This window comes from Hyla sarda, chromosome 9 (assembly GCF_029499605.1).
Source record: "Hyla sarda isolate aHylSar1 chromosome 9, aHylSar1.hap1, whole genome shotgun sequence".
NCBI lineage: Eukaryota > Metazoa > Chordata > Amphibia > Anura > Hylidae > Hyla > Hyla sarda.
Window position 1 is genome coordinate 69,352,872 of NC_079197.1, and position 22,815 is coordinate 69,375,686.

Here is a 22,815-nt window from a genome sequence, read left to right on the forward strand (position 1 = left end):
TCCTCTGTGCCAGAGAGGGATTGGCGTGGACCGTGCTAGTGGACCGGTTCTAAGCCACTACTGGTTTTCACCAGAGCCCGCCGCAAAGCGGGATGGTCTTGCTGCGGCGGTAGTGACCAGGTCGTATCCACTAGCAACGGCTCACCTCTCTGGCTGCTGAAGATGGGCGCGGTACAAGGGAGTAGGCAGAAGCAAGGTCAGACGTAGCAGAAGGTCGGGGGCAGGCGGCAAGGTTCGTAGTCAGGATGGGTAGCAGAAGTTCAGGTACACAGGCTTTGGACACACTAAACGCTTTCACTGGCACAAGGCAACAAGATCCGGCAAGGGAGTGCAAGGGAGGAGACTAGATAAAGGCAGGGAGCAGGTGGGAGCCAATTAAGCTAATTGGGCCAGGCACCAATCATTGGTGCACTGGCCCTTTAAGTCTCAGAGAGCTGGCGCGCGCGCGCCCTAGAGAGCGGAGCCGCGCGCGCCAGCACATGACAGCAGGGGACCGGGACGGGTAAGTGACCTGGGATGCGACTCGCGAGCGGGTGCGTCCCGCTGTGCGAATCGCATCCCCAACGGCCAAAACAGTGCAGCGCTCCCGGTCAGCGGGACTGACCGGGGCGCTGCAGGGAGAAAGACGCCGTGAGCGCTCCGGGGAGGAGCGGGGACCCGGAGCGCTAGGCGTAACAGTCACCATTGGATACTTCTCATATATTGAGCTGGTGCTTAAAGGGGTATTCCAGGCAAAAACTTTTTTTTATATATCAACTGGCTCCGGAAAGTTAAACAGATTTGTAAATTACTTCTATTAAAAAATCTTAATCCTTCCAATAGTTATTAGCTTCTGAAGTTTTCTGTCTAACTGCTCAATGATGATGTCACGTCCCGGGAGCTGTGCATGATGGGAGAATATCCCTTGCATGATGGGAAAATATCCCCATAGGAGCTGGACAGCTCCCATGACGTGAGTCATCAGAAAGCAGTTAGACAGAAAACAGCAACTCAACTTCAGAAGCTAATAACTATTGGAAGGATTAAGATTTTTTAATAGAAGTAATTTACAAATCTGTTTAACTAATTTACAGATTTATGCTAATACCATCAACACAAAAAGGACTCAAAGGACTCACTAATAGCCTGAGTTAATACTTTAAGGGTATAGTTATTAAAATGGTATCTCTTGTGGGGAGCAGTATGGTTCTACCAGCTTCAATCCTTTTCAGGCATGGAGTAAGGCCTATAACTTTTAAGATGATGTCCTAAAAGCCAAATGGCGCTCCTTCTCTTTCTGGTTCCTACCATGTGGCAAAGCAACCAATTACGGCCTAAGCAGGGGTATTGCAGAACAGGGGCAAATAGCGTTTTAAAATATGGTGTGCATTTCTTTCATTTCAGAAGCAATGTACAAAAAATGTCCCACAAATGATGTATTGGTGAAAAATAGCACATTTCAATTTTTTTACACTGACTCAATAAATAATGCCAGCCACACAAAAAGGACACCAAGTACTTACTTTTGGTCTAGGTCACTAACTTAGGGGGTGTCGTTTCTAAAATGGGTTCACTTGTGGGGGTGCAGTATGGTTCTGGTAGCTAGAATCCTTTGCAGGCATGGAGTGCAGCCTATAATTCATTTGACCTTAGATGATGCATTAAAGCCTAATCTCCTCTCCTCCTGGGTCCTACCATGCAGCCAGACACTTAGGGGTATTGCTAAACACAGGATGAACAGTGTAATAAATGTTAGGGTGCATTTTCTCCATTTCAGAAGTGATGTACAAAAAATACATCCCACAAATGATGTATTTGTGAAAAAAAAGCTTAATATTTTTTTCACTGACTGTAAAACTTCCTGCCAAAATGTTTTTTTTTATATCTCTAAAATACTCTTTATATCCCCTGGTGAATACCTCAAGGGGTCTAGTTTTTAAAATGGGCTCATTAGGGTGTGGGGGGGTTCCTGTGTTCTACAAACTCAGTTCTGCAAACCTTGCTTATCATCAAAACTTTTCCAAAATGTAAAAAATTTCAAGTAAAATTGTTAGGGCCTAATACATTTAAAATGTTGATTTAAAAAAATGTTAACAAAAAATTGTCATATAGGGGGAAATGTATCATTAGGTGTCCATTGTAGACACAGATCTACCCCTTTACACTGCTTGTCTAATTTACACTCTTGCTCAAGATTTACTAAAGTTGTGCACTCCTTTGATACATTTTGTGCAAATATAGAAACGCCCCCCCCTCGCTCTACTGTGCACTCCTTCTCTACCTCACACTTCACAGAGCTGTGGCATTTTCCAGCAGTACACTGCTTACATAGCTAGATGTGCCAGAGCAGCAGTGTGCGCCGAACAAAACTCTGCACAATAGTAAAATCATAAATTTTTATAAAGTACACATACACAGAGGGGGGAGATTCTCAAAGAATTTTGCAGCCAAAAAAAAAAATGAATTTTGGTGCGAAAAGTATCGACCACATTTTCAAAGAGCTTTGTGCCGCGGTTTACACTGTTCACATCAGTTTTGCAAAAGTGGACGTGTCCATGTATATTGTCTGCTTTACATGATATTTTCGAAGGGGTGAGAGTCCAGTTTACATAAAACATTTCACACCAGCTTTTTGATAGTGTAGAAATCACAGAAATGTTTGTAATTTTATTGTTTTTGTTTTCTTCTAATTTTAGATACGTGAATGTGGAGGACTACGTCAGATTTGGCAGATTGCAATGATGAACAGCGTTTTATTATGTCAATAAAAGGGTTAACGAGGGCTGTTGGGGAGTGTTTTTTGTGTTGTGTTTTTTATAATTGAATTTTCAGGCTTAGTAGTGGAAGCCATCTTGTAGACAGAATCCAGTACTAAGCCAGGGCCAAGCGTTAGCCTCAAAATCAGGTAACCCCAATTATTGCTCCCCGTTACCCACCGCCACAGGGGTGCCAGGAAGAGCCGGTACCAACAGGCTCAGAGAGTCAAAAATGGTGCTCCTGGGCCTAGGCAGTAACAGGCTGGCATTATTTAGGTTGGGGAGGGCCAGTAACAATGGTCCTTGCCCACCCTGGTAACATCAGGCTGTTGCTGCTTGGTTGGTATCTCGCTGATAATGAAAAAATGGGGGAACCACACACGTTTTTTACATTTATTTAAAATAATAAAAAATAAAAAACCGCATAGGGGTCCCCCTATTTTCAGTATCAGCCAGATACCAACCAAGCAGCAACAGCCTGACTTACCAGGGTGGGCAAGGATTATTGTTACTGGCCCTCCCCAGCATAAATAACGTCAGCCTGTTACTGCCTAGGCCCAGGAGCACCGGGCCTGTTGGTACCAGCTCTTCCAGACACATTTGTGGCGGTGGGTACCGGGGTAATAATTAGAGGTTAGCATTAGCTGATTTTGGGGCTAACGCTAAGCCCTGGCATAGTAATGGATTTTGTCTATAAGACAGCTTCCACTACTAAGCCTGAAAATTCAATTTTAAAAAACACAACACATTGAAAAAAAAAAAACACTCCCCCACAGCCCTCGTTAACCATTTTATTGAAAAAAAATAAAAACACTGGTCATCGTCGCAGTCTACCGAATCTGACGTAGTCCTCTGCATTCAGGTATCTGAAATGAGAGGAAAAGAAAAACAAGGAATATGGGTTAGTACATTCTTACGCTCTCCTCTGGGGAAAGCGCACATAATGCAGCGTGTTCCTAAACAGCGAGCCTGCAATTGTTGCTAAACTACAACTCCCATCATGGGGGCTGTAGTTAAGCAACAGCTGGAGTCTCACTGTTTGGGAACACACTACCAGAAAGGCTCTGTTCCCATTATGCAAAACTCATAATGAGAACAGAGTCAGGCCTGGACTGTGTAGTTTGGTCTGTCCCTCTGCCCTTGGACTACTACTCCAATCATGGGACAAAGTCTGTCCCATGATGGGAGTAGTTGTAGTACCGCAGCGCTGTGAGATGGCACTTGCACATCCCCGGCTATGCCACCTTTAGGACTACTATTCCCATCATGGACAGGCTCCATCCATGATGGGAGTTATAGTCCAGGGGCTGAGGTGCAGATCACGCCGGGTCATTCTCCAGAGACCCACTGCGATCTGCATTTATTAACTGTAAAAGTCAGTGGCACATGCGGCTACACTGCCCTGCCAACCGGCTCCAGGCTTCTGTATACATCTCTCATAATTCATAATTGCCGCCAGCGGGAGACAGGAGCTCTGATTGGTGAATAGCTTTTCACCAATCAGAGCTCCCATCTACCGGCGGCGGAGATTATGAATTATGAGAAATGTATACAGGAGCCTGGAGCCGGCAGGCAATGCAGTGTAGTTGCATATGCCGCTGGCTTGTTAACTCTGGAGAATGACCTGCTGCGATCTGAACCACAGCCCCTGGACTATAACTCCCATCGTGGACGGAGTCTGTCGTTGATGGGGGTAGTAGTCCTAAAAGTCCCACAGCCGAGGGATGTGCAAGTACCATCCCTCAGTGCTGCGGTCCTACAACTACTCCCATCATGAGACAGAATCTGTTCATGATGGGAGTTGTAGTCCAGGGGCTGAGGTGCAGATCGCACCGGGTCATTCTCCAGAGGCCCTCTGCGATCCGCATTTATTAACTGTAAAAGCCGGCAGAACAAGAGGCTCCACTGCGCTGGCTGCCGACTCCTGTATACACCGCTCATAATTCATAATCCTCGCCGCCGGGAGACAGGAGCTCTGATTGAGCTCCTATCTCCTGGGCATGGATTATGAAATGTGACAGCGTATACAGGAGGCAGCGGGCAGTGCAGTGTAGTCGCATGTGCCACCAGTTTTACAGTTAATAAATGCGGATCGCAGCAGGTCTCTGGAGAATGACCCGGTGCGATCTGCACCTCAGCTCCTGGACTGTAACTCCCATCATGCGCAGAGTCTATCCATGATGGGAGTAGTAGTCCTAACTGTCACAAAATAGTTAATATAATTCTCAGATACTTTGGAACACTTTGGTACGTGTCCTCCACCTCGTGTCCTCCAAATGCGCAAGAAAAATGTTAATAAATTTAATTTTACAATAGAAAGTGCTCTATGGTAAACTTAACCGTAGACATGGCTATAAAGAATTCTGTCAGATTTTGCGCAAAAAAAGAAGCAAAAAACTCTTGCGCAAATTGCACAAAAAAAGGGGGAGTATTATGTCCCTGTCCCTTGAGTCCATGCCTCTTTTTATACATGACAATATCCTGCCGGCTTTGGAAGCAGCAGCCTTACATCGCATGCTATTCTGTAGTCTGTGATCTACAAGTACACCCAGATCCTTCTCTACCAGTGACTCTGCCAGTTTAATCCCCCCTAAGACATACGACGTATGCATGTTATTAGTACCCAGATGCATAACTTTACATTTATCCACATTGAACCTCATTTGCCAAGTGGATGCCCAGACACTTAGTCTATCCAAGTCATCTTGTAACCTAAACACATCCTTTATGGACTGTATCGTGCTACAAAGCTTGGTGTCATCTGCAAAGATAGAAACAGAGCTGTTAATACCATCCTCTATATCATTGATAATTAAATTAAACAACAGCGGTCCCAGTACTGAACCTTGGGGCACACCTCTAATAACCGGGGACCAATCAGAGTACGAATCATTGACCACCACTCTCTGGGTACGATCCATGAGCCAGTGTTCAATCCAGTTACAAACTAAAGTTTCCAAACCCAAAGACCTTAACTTACCTGTCAGACGTCTATGAGGGACAGTATCAAACGCTTTAGCAAAATCCAGAAACACTATATCCACTGCCATTCCTCTGTCAAGGCTTCTACTCACTTCTTCATAAAAGCAAATTAGATTGGTTTGACAACTTCTATCCTTAGTAAACCCATGCTGGCTATCACTTATAATACAATTATTCCCTATGTATGTATCCTGTATGTAATCCCTTATAAGTCCTTCAAACTATTTACCTACAATGCACTTTAGACTTACCGGTCTATAGTTTCCTGGGGAAGACCTAGAGCCCTTTTTGAAGATTGGCACCACATTCGCCTTGCGCCAGTCCCTTGGCACAATACCAGACACCAGTGAATCTCTAAATCTCATGAACAGGGGTACAGATATTACTGAACTTACCTCTCTAAGAACTCTTGGGTGTAGTCCATCTGGCCCTGGAGATTTGCTTACATTTATATTACTTAACTTACCTTGTACCATTTCTACATTAAGCCAGTTCAGTACATTACATGATGTGTTACCAGCACTGACCTGGCCAATGTCAGCTCCTTCTTCCTTAGTATATACAACCTCCCCATTATCATTATTAAGGGGTCCTACATGCTCTGTCATTGTTTTTTTTGCATTTATGTATCTAAAAAAATATTTAGGGTTAGTTTTGCTTTCTTTGGCCACCTGTCTCTCATTTTGAATTTTTGCTGTTTTTATTAAATTTTTACAGATTTTATTAAGCTCTTTGTACTGTTTAAATGTTATAGCTGACCCATCAGATTTGTATTTTTTGAAAGCTATTTTTTTGTGTTTTATTGCTCTTTTAACATCATTTGTCAGTAATGTAGGATTTAGTTTTAATCGTTTATATTTGTTCCCCTTTGGTATATATTTAGCTGTATAGTTATTTAGAGTTGATTAAAAGATGTCCCATTTACCTTCTGTATCAGTATTTGAGAATACCTCCCCCCAGTCTATGTCCTGTAGTGCAGCTCTCAGCTCAGGGAAGTTTGCCTTTTTAAAGTTATATGTTTTTGCCTTCCCCGCCTGTCTTTGTTTTCTACATTTTAAGTCAAAAGTAACTATATTACCAAGGTTTTCTCGCACAGTTACATCACCAACCAGCTCTGCTTTGTTGGAAATGATCAGATCCAACAAGGCATCACTTCTTGTTGGGTCCTCCACAAACTGGCCCATAAAATTATCCTGCAATAAATTTAGGAATTGTCGCCCCTTTGTAGTTTAAGCCAACCCCGGACCCCAATCTATATATGGATAGTTAAAATCTCCCATTATTACCACTGTACCTGCCCGGGCGGCCCTCTCTATTTGTTTATGCAGCCGACCTTCAGTGATATTAGGGGGTCTGTAGATTACACCAAATATTTTTTCAGTATTTCCCTCCTTTTGTAATTCTACCCACATTGATTCCAACTCCTCAGAATCATCACACACTATGACATCGTTCACACTGACTTTCATACCACTTCTTACATACAGACAGAGTCCACCACCTTTTCTGTTCATTCTATCTTTGCGAAACAATGTAAACCCCTGCAGATTGAAAGCCCAGTCATGCGAGGAGTCCAGCCATGTCTCAGTGAACACAACTATATCAATATGTTCCTCCAGTATCAAGGCCTCAAGCTCCCCAATTTTATTTGCTAGGCTTCTGGCATTTGTGAACATACACTTTACATTTCCTCCTTTATGTTATTGGGGTTAATGGGATTCAAGGGTGTAAGTTTTATTTTCCTATGAAGCCTATTCCTATTAACTATTCTAACCCCTCCCTCCGCTCCTCCCCCAGGTACATTATTAAGTCCCCCCTCTCTATCTACACTATCTTCCCCCTCTTTGCTGTAGGTTCCCTCCCCCCAAGTCCCTAGTTTAAACACTCCTCAACCCTTCTAGCCATCTTCCCTCCAAGCACAGCTGCACCCTCCCCATTGAGGTACAGCCCGTCCCTACGGTAGAGCTGGTAGCCGACAGTGAAGTCGGCCCAGTTCTCCATGAACCCAAACCCCTCCTTCCTACACCAGCTTCTGAGCCACTTGTTTACCTCCCTAATCTCCCACTGCCTCTCTAATATATATATATATATATATATATATATATATATATATATATATATATATATAAATTATATGGACTTACTTTTACTATGTACATGTAGTACAACTTATGACAAAAAAACAATGTCAGAATTGTTTTGACTGGCAAAATATTACCAGTGTTTTTCTCTAATAAAGTCACACATCCCAGATTTGAAAAAACAGGCTTATGCCTTAAAAGGCGTACAGGCCTAATTAGCTTGGGTCCTTAAGGATTAAAGGGGTTATCTGACAATATTTTTTATTCTTCCATTATGCTCTGACTGCCACAATTAAAATAATAAACCTTCACTTACCCACTTGCGTACTAATTACTTCAGATGTACACATCATTATCTGTTTGCTGAAAGGCTCCCTGCATATACTAATCTGTGTCATTGTACACCATTCTTAAGTCTGTTTTATTGCTCCTCCCCTCCTGCGTGAGGTGATTTCCTTATCATAATTGTTTACCATGTGCCCCACCCACCCTTCATTTTCTGTATCCTTGATTTTTACAGTTCAATAAAGTGTTGGATTTGGAAAAAAAAAAAAATGAACAGCCTCCTGAGATGGGAGAGCTGGCACCCGGTCCCCCATAAATGGGGGATTCTGAAATGGCAGTATCTCCATCCAAAAATGCTAAAGATCTTAGGAAACTTTTCATGAGAGGGGTTATCCAGATTATATTTTAAAACCTGCTTTTCAGTTTGCCTGGGACCAATCAAGGGAACAGATGTTTATACCTCAGGCATATAAGAATAATAGGTACATTTGAAGCTGCTTCTGATATAAGGAATACGTTGTTTAAACATTGGCACATTTTGAGACTGGACCCTGACCTGGCAGTTGTGATGGGAGAAACCCCGGCAATTACATTCCGTAAAAGGCTATAGCTTAGGAGACTCCCTGGTACATAGCTTTCTATCATCACAATCCTCTTTGAATGTTACTTGGCTGATTTCAGCATCGGGCACTGGCTCCAACCCTTGTGGGCACTGTCGGCCTGTTCGAAACTACAGGAAAACTTTACCGTCTTAAGCAATTTATCAATTGCAGTAAAAAAGATGTAGTCTATCTTGAAGTCTGCCCATATGATAAGAAATATGTGGGGAAACTGTTTCGGGAGCTTAGGAAAACGAACATTTGGGGGACATTTGAAACAAGAAAGATACACCAGTAGCAAACCACATGAACGCTTACCACCAGGGACACCACAAACTTATTCAATTTATGGGCATAGAGAAGGTTCAATTTTGATAGAATTCTTCAACAACACGAGTGTAGGTGGATATTTGAACTTAATTCAGTTTCCCCACATTGCTTGAACTAGAAACTTATGTTTGCCCCCTTTATCTAATTACTTTGGTGGTCCTACATGAGAGGTGTGTCGAAGGTGTTATCAGGTAGTCAGGAAATGGCCTTAGTTGGTCAACAAAGTGAGACCACGTTCATAGAGTAGGGTCATTTAGGGTTGCTTAGGAGGTTCCTGTTTAACGGTACCATCCTTATAAGGACGTCAATGCCATGCAGTTGTCAGGGTGGTATTATAGGGGTTAACAAGGGTAGAGTTAGGCCCTTAGGTCCCTACTTTTTTATCCACCCCCCTACCCCAATAGGCCTCCTACCTCTGAACCTAAACTAGTACCCTCTAGTCATCTATGTTTTTGTTTGGTCTTAATACTACTAAAAGCATGTAACCATTATGACTTAAATTAGTTAATTACATTTATTATTACAACTGCTTCTTGCCCACCTAAAATATATATGTATACATCTTGGTGGAATCTATTTACTGTTCATTTCCCTTTATCCCCCTTATTTATTGCTTCCAACTAACCTTGGATTATCCTTCCCCCTTTCCCCTCCTTTCTCTTTTTGTAATAACACAGACAACATTATTTGTTAGTAACTTTATTGTATTTCGTTCACTACTGTGTCATGGCCTTTGATCTACTTCTCTTACTTCATCCCGTCATGTTCCTGCTGGGTCCGTCTTTTTGTCCATCCATTGAGCCAGCATATATAGCTAATTAACGTCCGTTCTGCACCCCACTATGAATGCTGAGCGCTAACAGTGCTTCTTGGCCTGCTCCTTTCCCAATGCGTCATGAGAGACGGGCGGCTCTGGGTTATGACCCGGAAGCAGTCCGTTTGTTTCCTGTTAGATCCCGGCGTGCACACTAGCATGCCAGTGCCGAGGAATCTCTTGGTGACCGGCCACTGCACGACTTCTGCAAATCCCTTTTAGCTGATTATGGTGGCTTGTAAAGTAAGTGATGCATTTTTGTTGGACATTGGCACATGCCCATATATTTTTACTATCAGCGGTTTTGTTTATTGATGTCAGCATTGCTAACTTGTAGGGACCATGTCTTGCATCTGGGCTCTTGTTCAGAATTTATAATATAGTGCCTCAGTAATGTGAGCATTGAAATCTTGGCTACCATCTAGTAGGTAAGTCTTACTATGTATACTATGATAGGTTACATCTATCCAAATGTTTGTTTGCAGGTTCCACATGCAGATTCCATAGCATTGGTGGTACACACTGTCTGAGGTGGTTTAAATATGTTGTTCTGTACATTACCTGATGCTCAATCTGGTCCTCCTTGGCTTCTCTTGATACATTGAAATCAGCCATGGACACTTTTTGTACTGTTTTGTACTTTCTATTATGACATGGAACTATTACATTTGATTTGGTTCTCTTGAGGACGCCCCTATGTAGTTTTTTATCCACATTGGGGGCAGAAACGTGCGTTGAGAACCTTTGCTTGTGTTAGGGGTGCAGATCCCCCTGTTGAATTTCATATCTAACTAATGAAGGTTGCATGCCTTGGGGACCTATTGAGAGACTTCAATTATTCCCAGCATTAGCTTTTTTGTTTAGTTATTTAACTACTGGATGGCGCTAAATATGTGTTGTTTAGGCTGAGTTAAATGGGCACTGTCACCAACTTTCTTTTTTGATATGTTGTAATACTTATGTACTACAACATATCTCTAATATACTTTTATTATTTTTTTTTTCATTAAAAAGGTTTAATTTACATTTAAAAAATGGCTACTGAAAAAGGACTGATTTTGGAGTGGCAATCAGTCCTTTTTCAGTTAGGCTGCACTCGCTCCCTGCCTGTCAATCAGACAGGCGGGAGCGAGCGCATTGGCTCCCCGGCCACTGGCTGGGAGGCCACTCCTCCCGCACATCACCGCCGCCACCTCGTTGCCGCCGCTGTCCCTGCACGCCCACTGCCGGACTCTGCAGTAACTGCAAGTGTAATGAGGGAACGGGGTATGCGGGGCGGGGGGGGGAGGAGGGAACAGGCTAGTGCCGTCGCGGGGGGGGGGGGGAACGGGCTAGCAAAAAAAAAAAATAGGATGGTGGGAGCTACCCTTTAATAACCAGTTATAGGTACCTGTGGTCTGGTATGTGATTTATTTGTAAATTATATTTAAAAAAAAATAATAATTGTGATTTTTTTCTTTTTAACCTTGGGAAGTCACTATTTCTTTATGTGGTTGTTTTTAATCTGAAACCAATTATTGTGTAGAAATTATAAATATAAAATATTTATGTGAACCAGTCCTCAAAAGCACAGGGGAGAGAAAAAGGAAAAGACTAGTGGAGATGGGATCCAAGAAATGGTCTTTATTATATAAAAAGGATATATATGACCAATCGCCTAGCAGGGCCCTTGCTAAAGGCGAATGGCATATACTGGGTAAAAAAAAAAAATAGATATAATAAAAAATACAGAATATAGTAGGATTAAAATGAAATAAATATGATGGGTAAGTAGCACCAAAGAAAATTCATTAATTAAATATCTGCTGCATATATCAGGAGAAAACGTTCTCAGTCCATATAATTCATAGGGATATTTCAATGAAAAATCCACAAGAAATGTCCAGAATGAAAAGTCACAATTAGTTTGGGTGTGTCCGGAGTAACGGTATACCGTTACTCCGGACACACCCAAACTAATTGTGACTTTTCATTCTGGACATTTCTTGTGGATTTTTCATTGAAATATCCCTATGAATTATATGGACTGAGAACGTTTTCTCCTGATATATGCAGCAGATATTTAATTAATGAATTTTCTTTGGTGCTACTTACCCATCATATTTATTTCATTTTAATCCTACTATATTCTGTATTTTTTATTATATCTATTTTTTTTTTACCCAGTATATGCCATTCGCCTTTAGCAAGGGCCCTGCTAGGCGATTGGTCATATATATCCTTTTTATATAATAAAGACCATTTCTTGGATCCCATCTCCACTAGTCTTTTCCTTTTTCTCTCCCCTGTGCTTTTGAGGACTGGTTCACATAAATATTTTATATTTATAATTTCTACATATTACATTAGGCCTTTTGGGTGAAGGCAACACCTTTAACCTCAAGCACATTATTTCTTTTATCCTAAGTGAGCTACACATATTTTACATTTCCTATGAAACCAATTATTGGTTATGTTTTATACCTCTAGTTCTTTTGATATTTTTGGTCTAATAGCCTTAGGGGGTAGTATTATTTGTAGACGTTTAGTCATAACTAATATACGTTGCTTTGAAATCAACGTTGCTGCTGAGGAATCTCCATAAGGGAGTCCAAAGTGGAATTCCGCACAGAAATTCTGCCGTCTGAACATAGCCTTACTGTGACCAGTAGGTGTCACTTTAACATAACTTGAGTTCCATATACAATATACAAACTTGCTCAGTAGTGGAAGTAACAAAATTACTTTAGTGCTAATAAACAGATAACCCCTAGGGGTTAATGAATAATTCCAGTGTCATAAGATTACAATTATACTTTTATTGAAAACTAAATAATAATAACCAGATGAGTAGGAAATAAAATGATTTAAAAACACAGCTCATAAGGTCTCAGTTTTTTACTCTTTTAACACTCTTTAAATCAGCTATAAGGGTTCTACTGAACATCTAAGCCCACTTGATGGTATCTACAGTGTATGCTGCCCACATCTTATGAAAGAAACACAAATGTATTGCTATGCATATAAATGCCGACAATTAGGCTTATGATTTAATGTAGGGTTATATGTTTACCCCAACAATTGGGCTTATTCATATACCCATGAATGTTCAGAGTACTGTGGGGCACCACAGTTGTAAGCAAACAATTATGGCATCTGCTAAATATAACCCAATCTCTGATTCCAATTACTCTCATTGTGCAGGAGACTTAGGAGCTGCAATCTGAAATCTAAAACTTTTGGATTACTTAGATTCAGACGTTTTGTGGTGAATGCCTCATACAAATTTAGATGTTAAACTGTTTAAACTGCATTACTTTGCAAAAAATGTTATTAAATTATTTTGGAAGGACTCGAACCTTCCAACTAAAATGTATTTTATTAAAAAAATGAAGATAGTGGCTTGGGAGAAAGCAATATACTTAAAAAGGGGTTTAGCAGATAAATGTGAACTAATTTGGAAGAAATGGATAAATAGAATATGAATATGGCCTATGTCGCTCATCACTAATAGGCAGTATAGCTCCCTCACATTAGGTTGGCAGTATAGTTCCTGCACATTAGGTTTTAGTTCCCCCACATTAGGTTGTATTTCCCCCACATTAGGTTGGCAGTATTGTTCCCCAACATTAGGTTGGCAGTACTGTTCCCCCACATTAGGTTGTAGTTCCCCCACATTAGGTTGTAGTTCCCCCACATTAGGTTGGCAGCATTGTTCCCCAACATTAGGTTGTAGTTCCCCCACCTTAGGTTGGCAGTATAGTTCCCCCACATTTGGTTGCACTTCCCCCACATTAGGTAGGCAGTATAGTTCCCCCACATTAGGTTGTAGTTCCCCCACATTAGGTTGGCAGTATGTTCCTCCACATTAGGATGTATTTCCCCACATTAGGTTGTAGTTCCCCTACATTAGGTTGTAGTTCCCCCACATTAGGTTATAGTTCCCCCACATTAGGTTACATAGTTACATAGTTAGTATGGTTGAAAAAAGACTTACGTCCATCAAGTCCAACCAGGGAATTGAAGTGAAGGGTGTAAGGGGATAAGGGAAAGGGATGTAGTTTTATAATTCTACATAAGCATTAATGTTATTTTGTTCCAGGAATGTATCTAACCCTGTTTTAAAGCTGTTAATTGTTCCTGCTGTGACCAGTTCCTGAGGTAGACCGTTCCATAAATTCACAGTCCTCACGGTAAAGAAGGCGTGTCGCCCCTTGAGACTAAACTTTTTCTTCTCCAGACGGAGGGAGTGCCCCCTCGTCCTTTGGGGGGGTTTAACCTGGAACAGTTTTTCTCCATATTTTTTGTATGGGCCATTTATATACTTATATACGTTTATAATATCCCCCCTTAAACGTCTCTTCTCAAGACTAAACAATTGTAACTCCTTTAATCGCTCCTCATAGCTAAGATGTTCCATGCCCCATATTAGTTTAGTCGTGCGTCTCGGCACCCTTTCCAACTCCGCAGTGTCCCTTTTATGAACAGGCGACCAAAACTGAACAGCATATTCCAGGTGAGGCCGTACCAATGCTTTATAAAGGGGGAGTATTATGTCCCTGTCCCTCGAGTCCATGCCTCTTTTTATACATGACAATATCCTGTCGGCTTTGGAAGCAGCAGCCTGACATTGCATGCTATTCTGTAGTCTGTGATCTACAAGTACACCCAGATCCTTCTCTACCAGTGACTCTGCCAGTTTAATCCCCCCTAAGACATACGACGCATGCAGGTTATTAGTACCCAGATGCATAACTTTACATTTATCCACATTGAACCTCATTTGCCAAGTGAATGCCCAGACACTTAGTCTATCCAAGTCATCTTGTAACTTATGCACATCCTCTATAGACTGTACCGTGCTACAAAGCTTGGTGTCATCTGCAAAGATAGAAACAGAGCTGTTAATACCATCCTCTATATCATTGATAAATAAATTAAACAACAGCGGGCCCAGTACTGAACCTTGGGGTACACCACTAATTACCGGGGACCAATCAGAGTACGAATCATTGACCACCACTCTCTGGGTACGATCCATGAGCCAGTGTTCAATCCAGTTACAAACTAAAGTTTCCAAGCCCAAGGACCTTAACTTACCTGTCAGACGTCTGTGAGGGACAGTATCAAACGCTTTGGCAAAATCCAGAAACACTATATCCACAGCCATTCCTCTGTCAAGGCTTCTACTCACCTCTTCATAAAAGCAAATTAGATTGGTTTGACAACTTCTATCCTTAGTAAACCCATGCTGGCTATCACATAATACTATTATCCCCTATGTATTCCTGTATGTAATCACTTATAAGTCCTTCAAACAATTTACCCACAATGCACGTTAGACTTACCGGTCTATAATTGCCTGGCGAAGACCTAGAGCCCTTCTTGAAGATTGGCACCACATTAGCCTTGCGCCAGTCCCTTGGCACAATACCAGACACCAGAGAATCTCTAAATATCATGAACAAGGGTACAGATATTACTGAACTTACCTCTCTAAGAACTCTTGGGTGTAGTCCATCCGGCCCTGGAGATTTGCTTACATTTACTTTACTTAACATACCTTGTAACATCTCTACATTAAGCCAGTTCAGTACATTACATGATGTGTTACCAGCACTGACCTGGCCAATGTCAGCTCCTTTTTCCATAGTGTATACAGAACTAAAGAACCCATTCAGTAGCTCCGCCTTCTCTTGATCGCCCGTGACAACCTCCCCATTATCATTATTAAGGGGTCCTACATGCTCTGTCCTTGTTTTTTTTGTATTTATATATCTAAAAAAATATTTAGGATTAGTTTTGCTTTCTTTGGCCACCTGTCTCTCATTTAGAATTTTTGCTGTTTTTATTACATTTTTAAAGATTTTATTAAGCTCCTTGTACTGTTTAACCCCTTAAGGACTCAGGATTTTTCAGTTTTTGCACTTTCGTTTTTTCCTCCTTACCTTTTAAAAATCATAACCCTTTAAATTTTCCACCTAAAAATCCGTTTTATGGCTTATTTTTTGCGTCGCCAATTCTACTTTGCAGTGAAATTAGTCATTTTACCCAAAAATGTACGGCGAAACGAAAAAAAAATCATTGTGCGACAAAATCGAAGAAAAAACGCCATTTTGTAACTTTTGGGGGCTTCCGTTTCTACGCAGTGCATATTTCGGTAAAAATGACACCTTATCATTATTCTGTAGGTCCATACGGTTAAAATGATACCCTACTTATATAGGTTTGATTTTGTAGCACTTCTGGAAAAAATCATAACTACATGCAGGAAAATTTATACGTTTAAAAATGTCATCTTCTGACCCCTATAACTTTTTTATTTTTCCACGTACAGGGCGGTAGGAGGACTAATTTTTTGCGCCGTGATCTGAAGTTTTTATCGGTATGATTTTTGTTTTGATCGGACTTTTTGATCGCTTTTTATTCATTTTTTAATGGTATAAAAAGTGACCAAAAATGCGCTTTTTTTGACTTTGGAATTTTTTGCGCGTACGCCATTGACCGTGCGGTTTAATTAATTATATATTTTTATAGTTCGGACATTTACGCACGCGGCGATACCACATATGTTTATTTATTTATTTTTTTTACACTGTTTTATTTTTTTTATGGGAAAAGGGGGGTGATTCAAACTTTTATTAGGGAAGGGGTTAAATGACCTTTATTAACACTTTTTTTTTGCAGTGTTAAAGGTCCCATAGGGACCTATAACACTGCACACACTGATCTCTCATCCTGATCACAGGCGTGTATTAACACGCCTGTGATCAGTGTTATCGGCGCTTGACTGCTCCTGCCTGGATCTCAGACACGGAGCAGTCATTCGCCGATCGGACACCGAGGAGGCAGGTAAGGGCCCTCCCGGTGTCCTGTAAGCTGTTCGGGACACGGCGATTTGATCGCGGCGGTCCCGAACAGCCCGACTGAGCAACCGGGTCACTTTCACTTTCACTTTAGAAGCGGCGCCGCTTCTAAAGGGTTAATACCGCACATCGCCGCTATTAAGGGGTTAAATGTTATAGCTGACCCATCAGATTTGAATTTTTTGAAGGCTATTTTTTTATTTTTTTATTGCTCTTTTAACATCATTTGTCAGCCATGTAGGATTTAGTTTTAATCGTTTATATTTGTTCCCCTTTGGTATATATTTAGTTGTATAGTTATTTAGAGTTGATTTAAAGATGTCCCATTTACCTTCTGTATCAGTATTTGAGAACACCTCCCCCCAGTCTATGTCCTGTAGTGCAGCTCTCAGCCCAGGGAAATTTGCCTTTTTAAAGCTATATGTTTTTGCCTTCCCCGTCTGTCTTTGTTTTCTACATTTTAAGTCAAAAGTAACTATATTGTGGTCGCTATTACCAAGGTTTTCCCGCAGGTTACATTACCAACCAGCTCTGCGTTGTTGGAAATGATCAGATCCAACAAGGCATCACTTCTTGTTGGGTCCTCCACAAACTGCCCATAAAATTATCCTGCAATAAATGTAGGAATTTTCTCCCCTTTGTAGTTTTAGCCAACCCCGGACCCCAATCTATATCTGGATAGTTAAAATCTCCCATTATTACCACTGTACCTGCCCGGGCGGCCCTCTCTATTTGTTTATGCAGCCGACCTTCTATCTCTTCAGTGATATTAGGGGGTCTGTAGATTACACCAAATATAATTTTTTCAGAATTTCCCTCCTCTTGTAATTCTACCCACAGTGATTCCACATCCTCAGAATCATCACACACTATGGCATCGTTCACACTGACTTTCATACCACTTCTTACATACAGACAGACTCCACCTCCTTTTCTGTTCATTCTATCCTTGCGAAACATTGTAAACCCCTGCAGATTGACAGTCCAGTCATGCGAGGAGTCTAGCCATGTCTCAGTGACCCCATCTATATCAATATGTTCCTCCAGTATCAAGGCCTCAAGCTCCCCCATTTTATTTGCTAGGCTTCTGGCATTTGTGAACATACACTTTACATTTCCATTAAGTTTTACACATATAGTTATTGAGTCTTACGTTATTATTTAAGTTATTGGGGCTAATGGGATTTTTTGCGTTATTGGGTCTAACGTTGTTATTTAAGATATTGGGGCTAACAGTATTTTTTTAGTTAATGGGGCTTATTGTAGTTATTGAGTTATTGGGGCTAATGGAATTTTTTGAATTATTGGGATTACAATTTTTCGGGCTACATTTATTTTTACGGCTGGTTTGTAACCCATGGATCTCCTTATCCACTGCTCTTAACCTCCCCCCACAGGACTCCTCTCCACCCACCATTATGTCCTGACCCCTCTCTAACCTATCCATCCCACTGTCTGCTTACTTTGCTTTATTATCCTCCCCCCACTCACCTAGTTTAAATACTCAGCCACCCCTTCCAGGATTCTCTCCCCCAGCTACTGCGTATGACTGATATATGAACGTATGAACTGAATGACTGCTATGAACATAAGTACTATATGATCAGTATGAAGCTATGCATTTAATACCTCGCCACACTATAGCCCAAGCGCCTGCTGTGGGCGTATGCACCATATACCTCTATGAGACGTGTCTGCAGAATGAAGGCTAGGCATGTGCAGTATGTGATCTATGAGCATACGTGCAAGATAATACTATGAGTGTGTACGCAGTATGAATTCTAAATAAACTATAAAAAATGAAGCTGAGATCGTATGAAATGCTGTGAGTGTATATTCAGTATAAAACAATGGGCGTACGAACCGTATAAAGCTATGAGCGTATGTGCCGTGTAATGCTACGAGCGTACATGCAGTACTGAGTTATGAGCGACCATGCAGCCTGTGCAATATAAACACTATGAGCTTGTATGCCGTAACAGCTTTGACATATATGCCGTATAAATGCTGTGAGCACAAGAACAGTATGAATCTGTGTGAATATGTGTGATCTAAATGATATAAGCGTGCAGTATGGATGCTAGGACCGTATGTACAGTATAAAGCTGTGATCATGTGTGCAGTATAAATGCTATGAGCGTAAATGCAGAATAAATGCTATGAATGTAGGTGCTGTGTAAATGTTGTGAGTGTAGAATACATGCATGTGAGTGCAGTATACATGTTATGAGTGTGTGGTATAATGCTGTGGACTTAAATGCAGCATACGGAGACCGTACGAGCCATAGAATACTGTGTGTGTATGTACGGCACTATCGGGATAGGCGTGCGAACCGTATAACTGCTATGAGCGTATGTGCCGCATGACACTAAAAGCATAGGGGCAGTATAAATGCCGTGACTATACGTGCAGTAAACGCCAAGCGCATACAAACAGCACAAATGCCACGAGCGTAGCACAGTAAAACGCCATGAGTGTATGTACAGAATGAATGCTACAGGCGTAAGTGCAGCAACAGTGCTAAGGACGTGTGTGCAATACATAAATACTATAAGAGTAGATGCAGTATGAAACTATGAAGATGTGCAGTATTAATGCTAAGCAAATGTGCCATATAAATGCCATGCGCGTACATACTGAATGAACGCTGTAAGCACCCGGGCCGTGAACTTGTACGTACAGTAACTACATGTGTGCAGTATGAATGCTGTGAACATCCTCATGATTTTTTTTTATATATATATATATATTTTTGTGTGTAGGTGCACCATAAATACTAAGAGTGTACGAAACAATATGAACGCTATGGGTGTACATGCAGCATAATTCTATGAGCGTGTATGCCTTATAAATGGTATGAGCATCCGAGCATTGTGAATGCAATGAGTGTAGGAGTACTGTCAATGCTAAAAGCATACGAACAGTATGAATGCTATAGGCATGCTTGCAGTGTTAATGCTATAGGCGAGCGTGCAGTATAAACGCTATGAGTGTGCATGCAGTATAAACCCTATGAGCGTGCGTAAAGTGTTAACACGATGAACGTGCGTGCAGTATTGACCGTATGAACATGCGTGCAGTATAGATGTTGTGAGTATGCGTTAGTGCAGAATCAATGCTATGAGCGTGCGTGCAGTATACGTACTATTAGCTTGCGTGCAGTGTACATACTATGAGCGTGCGTGCAGTATAAATGCTGTGAGCATGCAGTATGTGTGCTATGAGCGTGCGTGCAGTATGAATGTTATGAGCGTGCCTGCAGTATCAATGCTATGAGCGTATAAATGCTGTGAGCGAGCGTGCAGTATAATGCTATGATCGTGCGTGCAGAATACTGCTACAACCGTGCATGCAGTATGCACGTTATGAGTGTGCACGCAGTATGAATGCTATGAGCTTGTGTGCCATATGAATGCTGTGATAATGCGTGCCATATGAATGCTAAGAGCGTGCGTACCATGTAAATGCTATGAGCGTGTGTACCGTATAATGCTATGATCGTGTGTACCGTATAAATGCTGTGAGCGTACATACCGTATAAATGCTATGAACGTGCATGCCGTATAAATGCTATGAGCGTGCGTGCCGTATAACTGCTATGAGCGTGCGTGCCGTGTAAATGCTATGAGCGTGCGTGCCGTATAAATGCTATGGGCGTGTGTGCCGTATAAATGTTGTGAGCTTGTGTGCTGTATAATTGCTAAGGGTGCATGTGCCGTATCAGCTATGTGCATACATGTAATAAAACTAAAACAAACTTGCTAAATAGCACTATGAATGTGACTGTAACATAAATGCTATGCGCATGTGCATAATAAATGTTAATGAGCAGTGTGCTGCGTAAATTCTAAGACCGTACGAGTAGAATAAATACTAAGACCGTAAACACAGTATAAAACCCTATGAGCACCGTATGGTTGTTATGAGCGCATGAGCAGTCTAAACGTGGTGACTGTACAATTAGCGTAAATGCTATGCGTTTAGCATGAGCGTACTTGCACTATGTAAATTTGGGTTAAATGTCCCCATTGCAATAACTGCTGTAGTTGCTGAGGCAGCCTACAAGGCTGCGCCAGCAGCAGGAATCACGTCCCCAGAGTGAAGCCGGCAGCCAATCGGTGCTAAACCCGAGCAGCCGTCGATATACGGAATAGTATAGTTCAAATGCCACAGCAGGATTCCGGCACGGACTACAAGACTGTGTGCCCGGCAGGCAGAGTTTTCTGCCGTAATACTGCAGCACCCAGCTGCATACCTGAAAGCCGGAGACCGGCACTTACCCCTCGGACTCCCCTATCCCCACATGTTGTCCCGTCACTTCCGCAAACGTCATGTCGCCGAACACCCGACACGCCCCACCTGTATTCAGGGGGCGTTATATACTCCACGCCCCTCCCACAAATACAGCCTTAACAAAGTTAGCAGGCTCACACATACGACATCCAGCGATTTCCCCAGGTCCAGTCTCATAAAAGCTGATCAGGTTAGTTTGACAGGACCGATCCCTCATAAACTCATGTTGATATGGAGTCATACATTTATTTTTATCAAGATATTCCAAAATAGCATCTCTTAGAAAACATCTCTCTTCTACACAACAAATGAGACCTAGAAGATACCATGAATTTTAAACACTGGTAACTCATAAGACTTAGTTAATTGTAGCCTTTATAGAAAATTCCTTATTAAATATTCTCCAATCTTAGATCAAAGCCACAGCATTGGATGTTATATTAATACAGATATAAAATATATATTTACCTACATCTTGTTCCTGAACTCACTCCTGTCTCACCCTGTTGTCGACCTGGCACCTATTATCTGACTCCTGTCTGTGACTCTTTGCTCCATTTTTTATACTATAAGCATGTCATGTTTCCTGGCTTGTTGGCATTCCAACTGTTGTACTGAGATTCCAAGTTCCAAATGTTACCCTGGTAGCCAAAGTTCAAACCTCCTTGCAAGGTTGTAAGCCAGGGATCCCTAGAAATGTCTTGGATTGCAGAATTTAAGAATATATATCTCTGTATCTATATCTATAAAAATGTTACACCAGGAATGTTATCCCATTATGAAGTTTTGAGTTTTTTTTTTCTTTGTAGAGTATCTTATATGCGTTTTGGAAAACTGTAGGTGAGTTGTTATATGACTATATAGTAAATGCATGTATACACAAGAAAAAAGATTTCTTGATAATATTCACTATGGCAAGGCTGACCAAACTCTTATGAATCTCAAACATAGAATTTCAGATAAAGTATGGGATGGGGCAAAAAGATTCAAGGCGATTGGTAATCTCAGTGTTTTAGCCACAATATTTGCTCCAGCTCTGGACAGTTTCTGACTTGGGCAGAGGTGTCAGCAGAAAGCACTATTGTCAGACTAAAAAGAAATCCAAAAAGAAAAGAACTTCCTCTGGAGCATACAGCAACTGTTAAGTACTGGAAGGACAAAGATTTTAAATAAAAGTAATTTACAAATCTTTTTTTTTTTTACTTCTGTGTTTAGCTATGGAGTATACCCATTGCTCAAATGGTATAATAAATACATGAACAATCCTGTCTATAAGTTTTAAAATTTGAGTAAACCTCTGTATAAAGTCTAATATAAAGTCTATTTTTTTCAGGTTCCTATCCTCGTCTGTCTCTGAGTTTCCGAATTAAGAGAAACATTGGATATTTTATACTTCAGACCTACATGCCATCTATACTGATCACTATTCTATCTTGGGTTTCATTCTGGATTAACTATGATGCATCTGCAGCAAGAGTGGCACTCGGTATGTACTGTAGGGGTGGTCATAAACAGAAAAAATGTCAGCTTGACTTTTGTTTCTCTGACAACTATAGTACCTAAAACCAGTGTAAACATACATGTGTAACCTTGCATACATGTTTACTTCAATATACACAAAAGATAACTAGCTGCCAAAAAAAAAAAAAAAACATGTACAATCCCTTTTTAGATCTATCAGGTTCAACAAACACCTCATATCCAAGTTCAGCACAAAATGTTCCTATCATTTGAAAAAAATAAATAAAACTTTCAACATATCACACAGACATGTCAAAAGTTTTGATTGGTCAAATTCTCAGTGCTTCAACCCCCACCAATCTCTATATCTAGCAGGGAGAAGGTAGAGA

The 22,815-nt window shown here is 41.2% G+C and overlaps 1 protein-coding gene across 1 annotated transcript in view; it reads left to right on the forward strand.

Moving 5' to 3' along the window:
* The window catches only part of LOC130291597 (gamma-aminobutyric acid receptor subunit beta-4-like), a 520,736-nt gene that overhangs the window by 483,853 nt on the left and 14,068 nt on the right, over positions 1–22,815 (forward strand). The window contains exon 7 of the mRNA XM_056540553.1: positions 22,299–22,451. Coding sequence (XP_056396528.1) covers positions 22,299–22,451 — 153 coding nt within the window. The remainder of the gene's footprint in view (positions 1–22,298; positions 22,452–22,815) is intronic.